The sequence below is a fragment of the Nannospalax galili genome, unplaced genomic scaffold, assembly GCF_000622305.1.
Source record: "Nannospalax galili isolate Female #2095 unplaced genomic scaffold, S.galili_v1.0 scaffold252, whole genome shotgun sequence".
In the NCBI taxonomy this organism is placed as follows: domain Eukaryota; kingdom Metazoa; phylum Chordata; class Mammalia; order Rodentia; family Spalacidae; genus Nannospalax; species Nannospalax galili.
The window spans coordinates 3,916,234-3,924,406 of NW_008333886.1; the positions used below are offsets into that span (position 1 = coordinate 3,916,234).

Sequence of the window (8,173 nt, forward strand, 5' to 3'; positions counted from 1 at the left end):
TGACAAGTTTTTACTACACAGTCCTAACTAGTCTGAAACTCACTATGCGGAGCAACATGGCCTCACACTTGCAGCCATCTTCCTGCCACTGCCTCTAGAACATTCAGATTATAGGTGTGCACCACCATGCCTGGTTTAAGACGTTTTGAAAATAAACATTTTACCTGCATTTGTTCTCATAAAAGCAAATGAGCTTTTTGAAAAGGTTCTATGAACTTCTTGCCATTTAAAACACATGAGCTTTCCCCCTCTGGACTCAGTTGATAGAAAACTAATATACATGCATACACATAGGTATACGTACATACATACACACATATGTCACAAATCAAATGCACGCATATATTTAAGTAGGTGGTGTCATTTGCCACAGCACCGATAACCCTCCTTTCACATGACTTCACATAGACTTGTGTGCCTTGCAGGAAAACGGCTGAAACTGGGGAGCTGCATGGACTCACGACACACGACAAGTTTGTGGAAGGAGTGTACAGAGTGGAACTAGACACCAAGTCCTACTGGAAGACACTTGGCATTTCCCCCTTCCATGAATATGCAGAGGTCAGTAGACCGACAGCCTTGATTCCGCCTTCAGTCTCAGGAAATGCAGTTTGCTCTTAGCAGGCCAGGAGAGTGTGGGGTCAGCACAAGGACCACAGCTTCCTGTGCCTGTTCTGTGACCAGAAGTCCACAGCACCTGAGAAGCAAGCCTTCTTTTCCTAGGTTTCGTGAAAATTCATTTAGAGACACAACCTGACCCTGCATGCCACTATTTTTGGTCTGCTCACTGCATCCCATGTGAATATTTGTTTCTCTATCAAAGAAATATTGCTTTTTGCTTTTGAGGCAGTCTCCAATACCCAAGGGTCTTACTCAAAAGAGAGGGTCCCAAAGTTGCTTCTCTAAAACCAGAAAATTTCTTTATTCTAAAACACATCTGGCTCCCCAGAGGTTTAGGTGAATCAATTCTTGGCAACACAATACATTCAAAATCGTAACAGCAACACAATAGATAAATTACCAAGTGTGCCTCACCCTGTATGCTATGGCAAAGTTCTTCTGCATTTAAACTGTTTCATTCTTATGACCAACCCATGGAGGTCAGTCCTAGTCTTAGTCCCATTTTACAGATGAGGAAGGTGAGGGAGGGTCACAGGGCTAGCAGGTGAGCAAGTGGAGCAACAGAAATGCTTAGCTCCAGAGCCCAGGCTGGAGTTGGCAGCCTCAATGTGGGTGTGCCTCCCTGTGCCTTGGCCAGCTTTTCTCCTGTAAAAACTCAAGCTAAAACAAAAACAAAACAAACAACAAAAGCCACATTAGTAACAACCTTTGGTTCACACTGTCCTTTTGTTCTACGGGGTCCAATCTCACTGCCTCTGCCTGGTGCTCACTCCTGTCAGAATCCAGGCTTGTTGGTCAGAACTAGAGAGCAACTAATCCCATAAAAAATAACCTGGGCATGAAAGGGAACCAAGCCTCATGGCCTAGCCACAAATGAGACATCCGAGTGACATCAAGCAGTTCCTTTAGGTGACCCGGTTACCAGGGAAACTGCAGGGCCTGTGGGACTCCTGGGCCCAGTCATGAGGGAACATCCATCCACTAAGAAGCTTCTCTAGCTACTCCTCACCCAGAACCAAGACACTGAGGAAACTGGGACAGGTGTGGGGTTGGCTGGGGACCAGCACAGGACACTCAGCATCACGCCGACCACTGAACCGGCATCCATTATGCCCCTGTCTGCTCCAAGCCTCAGCCTGCTGGGACCACCTGCGGTTCACTCATGTTACCCTGGTTAGGTTTCTTGTCTGCTGCTTTTTGTATTCAATCGACAAACATCATCACTTTGTTTTGTTTTGGATTTTTGTTTCTTTGGTCTTTTTTTTTTTTTTTTTTTTTTTTTGTTTTTTTTGAGACAGGTTCCCCAGGTAGCCCGGGCTGCCTGGGATTTCACTATGTAGCCCAGTCTGGCCTTGAACCCACAGAGATCCACCTGCCTCTGCCTCCCGAGTGCTGGGATGGATTAAATGTGTGTGCCACCACACCTGGGCATTTTGAATTTTTTTTTTAAGGTAGAATCTCACGTAGCCCAGGCCAGCCTCAGACTTACTATGTAGCTGAGGATGACCTTGAACTCCTGATCCTTCTGCCTCTACCTCCCAAGTGCTGGGACTGCAGGTGTGTACCACCATACCTGGTTTATGTGATGCTGGAGCTCTGAACCCAGGGCTTCCTGCATGCTTGGCAAGCACTTGACTAACTGAACTACCTCCCTAGCCATCATGCAATTAACGTTTAAAAATAAAAGCCTGTGTGCTGAGCACTCTGTTTGACGCTAGAGATTCAGAAGTAAGAATGGGCACTCTTGTCCAGGGTAAGAGAGGGCATCACTAACACAAGATGTTTCTGTAGAATCAGGGACCAGCTTGGCACCTGAATGGCACAGGAGCAGGAGCATGTGAGAGGTAGAACCTGGGCCTTTCTGCCTCCACGGGTGCCTGCAGCTGTCACCTCTTCTGTTAAACCTCTCCCAGAGAGGTACAGGCCTTCGACTTCCTCTCTGCCAAGAGCCCAGATGATCATATCAGATTTACCAAGGAAAAATAGGAAATATCCTTTGGAACTATTAGGGCTTTTTGCTTCACAGATTTTGTTATGCATGTTCATGTACATGTATGTGTATGTACACATATGTATGCATGTGGAGGCCAGAGGACAACCTTAGATGTCACCCTCAGGAACACTGTTCACCTCCTTTCAGACAGGGTTTCTCATTGGCCTATGTCTTGGCCCGCGAGACAGTCAACGTGGGAACCTGGAGAGAGGAGAGGGGACTGAAAGGGACAAGAGACGCGAAGAATGGAGACAAGACAGGCTTTCTGATCAAGTCTCGTTTATTGACAGAGAAAGAACAGTTTTTATAAGGAGGGGAGGGGGAAGGTTAACAGAATCAATTCTATTGACAGGGCAATTATCGTAATTACACCACACCAATTGATCACAGAGTAAATTCCATAGTAACACCACAATTCTATAGTAAGCTATAAATCAATTAAAAGGTCACACCTGCATGATTACAAAGTAATGCAAAAGGTTTCTTAGGCAGTTCCATGAGAAATGAGGGAGTCTCTCAAGCGGTAAGTGCTCGGGTTAGAATAACATGTTTTCGTGAGGCTTTCAAGTATGGCCATCTGGTTAATCTAAAGCCAGGTCAGACTTGATGTCTGGAAAACAGCTTTGCCAGGAATCAGGTCTTGCTATTGAGGGGCTCAGGGGCTCCCTACAGACCTAGACCTCACCAATTAGGCTAGACTGGCTGTCCAGTGAGCCCCAGGGATCCTCAGTCTCTGGGACCACAAGTGAACTCCACCATGCCTAGCATTTTTATCTGGGGGATCAAACTCATGTCCATGTGCTTGTAAGGCAGCATTTTACTGGCTGAGCCATCTCCCCAGCCCTGCCTATTGAATTTTAAAAAATCACATATAACTTACCACATTTGAGAAAGAATCAAATAGGGCTAGATGACAGTATCATGAAAAGAAGTAAGAAACTTCCCTGGGTGGGGCATAGTGGCACATACCTGTCATCCCAGCCCTCGGGAGGCTAAGGCAGAGTGCTCTAGAGTCCAGCCTAGGCAACATGGGGAGACACTTTCTCCAAAAACTGAGGGCTGGTGATGCAGCCCAGTAGCAGAGTGTCTGCCTAGTCTTCATGAGATTTGATTCCTAGCACCACAAATGATAATATTAAAATTTAAAAATAGAGATTCTAAGCAGATTCTCCCTTCTGCTCACCTGGAGGTTATTTTGTGTTCGGCTTGTTTCACTTAGACACCCAGGCTTTTCTTCATCCACATGAAGAAAAATTATTTACTCAGAATGTATTCAAAGCTCCATCCAGGGCCTGTACACAAAATAAGTAAAATTACCAGCATTTTCCCAGCTTTCCATCTCTTTACTTGCCTCACTCCCCACACCTGGGCTGTCACAGCGCCGGCATCTCAGATGCCTCAGTGATTTGAGAAGCGTATGACTAGTTGATTGCGAGGACACAGATCCACCTTTTGTCAAATCAGAAAGCTTGATGAGCTCCAAAGCTTCCGTGTACATTTCAGAATCCCAACATTATCATCCACACAGTGCGTGTGCTGTAAAAGGAATCATGTATTGCTTTTATCCCATAGCTCAGTAGCTGTTACATACTTGAAGCTACACATCTTCCTGTTAGAACACACAAAGAAATAGTGGGAGAGAGACCTCTGGGCTCGCAGATGGGGAGCCTTCCTTGCTGGTGTGGTTCTATCAGTGTAGAAACATGGGCAGAGATGCACAGGTCTGTAGAGTGGAATGGTTCCTGCCGAAGTTCTAGGTCTTGAAGTCTGTGGTGAGGTTGGCAACCAACCATTCCCAGCAGGTTTTGTTTGTGGGTACAGTGTTTCCCTTCTTTCTACCTTTCTCTGAACCCTGAAAGTGAACAGGAGCCTTCAGGCTTTCTGTGACTTGGTCCAGCCCAGGCCACCTAGACTGTGCAAAGACGTCCACGACAGGCTGTGGTGACTTTCTAGAAGGCTTGGCTTCCCAACATATTTGCATTTTTGACTTTTGTTCTAATTATCACCCCCAAAGATAATAAAATGAAGATTATCTGGCATTGACCTTCCAGAAGCCTCTCCTCCCATGGCTCCCACCTCTGAGCTCTGGTACAAACAGCTCTGTGTTTTCTCTCCTAGGTGGTTTTCACAGCCAACGACTCTGGGCACCGCCACTACACCATTGCTGCCCTGCTCAGCCCCTACTCCTACTCCACCACCGCTGTCGTCAGCAACCCCCAGGAGTGAGGGGCCTGACCCAGGACGGCCAGGAGCTCCAGCTTGTGGTAGAATTCCGTTTGTACTGAAACAGTGTTCTTGGTCTATAAACTATGTTAGGAACTCGGGAAGACACCAGGAAACCTTCCTATTAAAGCACTTGTCATTTCATTTGAACTTCATTTCTTTTTTGTTCCTTTTTTTCCCTCCCTTACCGCCTAAAATCCAAATTTTATAGACTAGCTAAAGAATTGTAGAATATCTCCAGTCAGGACTTAGGGAGAGAGTCAAAGTTGGGTTTTGTTTGTTTTGTCTTTTTGAGCCCCTACTGGCTTGGAACTCACTATGTAGACTAGGTTGGCCTTGAACTCACAGAGATCCATCTGCCTCTGACTCCCAAGTGCTGGGATTAAAGACGTGTGCCACCACACCCAGCCTACCAATATTGTTTGTTTGTTTTTTAATATCCATTCTGGCTCATGGTTTAAGGGCATCCCAATCATCATGGGGGTTAGAAGCTCATGGTTACATTGGTGACAGTTTTCCCAGATGAAGGCAGATTGAGAAGCACAGAGATCCAACCTTTCAATGTTTCACAAGCAAAGCCCATATTAGGCGCGACTTGAACCATTAAAAGCACAGTGTGAAGGGCTGGGGCACCACTACATGGTAGTGTTTGCCTAGCCCTGTTCAAAGCCCTGGGTTCAATCTCCAACACTGAAAAATAAGCCAAAAGAAAACCAAAAGACACATTCTGAAAATAAAAAGCTTTATTTTCCTGTAATCTTCAGTGAATGGCTAAAGGCAGACTGTAGGGGCCCAGTTGTGGTTTTTGTTTTGTTTTGTTTTGTTTTGTTTTTTTGGTCTTTTTGAAATAGGGTCTCACTCTAGCCCCAGCTGGCCTGAAATTCCCTCTGTAGACCAGGCTGGTCTTAAAATCACAAAAATCCATCTTCCTCTGCCTCCTGAGTGCTGGGATTAAAAGTGTGCCCCACAGCCCAAGGGCCCAGTTCTTTAGGCATTTCTGTTAAACCTTTGCTCTAATTAAGGAATAATACAGTTCCTTTGCACAGGAATGGGCCCATCAATAGTCAGGCATGGATGGAGGAGGGGCTCTGGGAACTTGAACTACTCACTACTGATAGATTTAGGGAGAGGGAAAACCATTACCTTCAGTTATGTACCCTCCGAAGACTCCCCCAGGGTCCAATGGATACTTCTAATCCAATGGTCGCACCAACTGCCCTGGTTAAACTAAATGGATCACAAAACTAAAAGTTATGACTCTGAGAAAGGAGCTGGTAGCAATGTCTTTGGGACAGGGGTGGGGGGTTGATAGGATGTTGCTGTGATAAAACATCGTGACCAAGGCAACCTATACAAAGAAGAGTTTATTGGGCTTATGACCTCAAAGGGATAAGAGTCCATCATGGAGGGGGAGGCATGGCACAGAAACCTGGAGCAGAAAGCTGTGTGCTCACGTCTTCAAGCAGGCACAGGAAGCAGGGAGGGCAAAACTGGAAATGGGGCAACACTATGAACTCTCAAACATGCCCCATGACAGGCTTCCTCCAGCAAGCCCACACCTCCTTAGAGTCCATGACTCTCCCCAAAGCACCATCATCTGATCAAGTGTTCAAATACTTGAGCCTACAGGGAATATTTTTCATCCAAACATATCACAGAATGGAGGGAGATAAGGGAGAGCAGGGAAAGAGAGTAATCAGGGCACATTATGTACATGTATGAAATTGAAGGTAACAAAATCAATGAATAAAACAGTTTTTAAGAGTATCACAGTTCCAAGCTGGAGAGATGGGTCAGCAGTTAAGAACACTGGTTGTTCTTGCAGAAGACCCAGGTTCGAATCCCAGTACCCACATGGCAGCTAACAATTGTCCGTAACTCCAGTTCCGGGAGATCCGACAGCCTCTTCTGTCCTCTGAGGGCATTGCACGACATGGGTGCACTTACCTACATGCAGGCATAACTCTCATACACATAAAATAAAAATAAATAAAATATTACACACATAAACCTTAAAAAACAAAAGAGTATCACTGTTCCAATGGGTGCCCTCTGACCCAGTTTAGAACAACTCTGCCTAGCAATAAGATCAGTAAGAAAGGAAACCCACATATACCCAATTTACATACTCTAACCTCAAATCCATGCCTATGTGGAATAAACACAGACACAGACACACAGACACACACACACACACACACACACACACACACACACATCTACATATATTTACCAGGGACTGAGCACAGTAATATGGGTAAAAGAACAGATTTGCCAAAAAAGATATTAAGTTCAATTTTAACCATACCAAGTTTAATGCAACCTGGCAAATTTTTAAACTCTCAACTTTAAAGTTGGCATTGTGTATACACATATAACCAAGGAAAAAATGCAGTAGCTCTTGAAAAGTGGCAGCAACATCAGGTGGGTGACTAAATATTCAATCCTGCCTGCAACATTTTGATAGCATCTGCCCAACAAAGAAAGCAAGTACTTATGCCTCGAGCTGTATTTTGTCCACCAAAAGTTTATGGCAGAATTATTTCTCCCCAAACCTTCATTTCACAGGCAATCCCTTCCGGTTACTTCACAATCCAGGGAACACACACTTCCTGGAGCTCCATTAGTTCTCCTTCCTGCATTTCAAAATGGAAATGAGCTTAGAATCAATTCCATTTTCCCAGCTCTCCATTCTCTCTGGGTTAGATTTGAAGTCAAGGCAGCCGGTAAGTCAGCTTTGGCAACCCATGCAAACACTGAAGGTCTGTTCCCAAACCTTGAGCAAGGAGACAGGTTGCATGCACGCTTCCTTAAATGAGCCCTAAGGATTCCGAGGCACCCTCTGGGGCTCAGCAGTCATCCACCTGCTGTTGCTGCCACTCCTTAGGAAGCTAGGGGTTCTGGAAATGGGTACAAGGCATGATGGGAGAGAAGACTGAGGGTGAGGTTGGAAGGGCAGCCCTGGGCAGCTGTCTGGACAAGGACTTGTATTGACTGGATGAGCACTGCTCCACCTGCTTCCTCAGGAAAGTGCATTTGGAAAGTACATTGGATGTGTTTCCCAGTCTCTGGAAATAGTGCCTAGCATATATATTGAGACCTGCTGTCTTAGTTTGTTTCTTCACTGCTGTGACAAAACACTCTGACCAGTACCAACTTGGGGAGGAAAGGGTTTATTTGTCTTACATCTCCCAGGTCACACGCAGTTCATCAGGGAGCCCAAGGTAGGAACTCAGGGCAGGAACCTGGAGGCAGGAGTTGGAGCACAGACCATGGAGGAACGCTGCTTACTGGCTTGCTCCCTTGGCTCCTGCTCAGCCTGCTTTCTTATGCAAC

At 45.7% G+C, this 8,173-nt stretch overlaps 1 protein-coding gene across 1 annotated transcript in view; it reads left to right on the top strand.

The window, feature by feature from the left end:
* Ttr (transthyretin) overlaps positions 1-4,992 on the top strand; it is an 8,153-nt gene extending 3,161 nt beyond the window's left edge. The window contains exons 3-4 of the mRNA XM_008828839.3: positions 426-561; positions 4,733-4,992. Of these exons, the coding sequence (XP_008827061.1) occupies positions 426-561; positions 4,733-4,840 (244 nt within the window). The 3' untranslated portion in view covers positions 4,841-4,992. The remainder of the gene's footprint in view (positions 1-425; positions 562-4,732) is intronic.
* Positions 4,993-8,173: the final 3,181 nt, after the last annotated feature.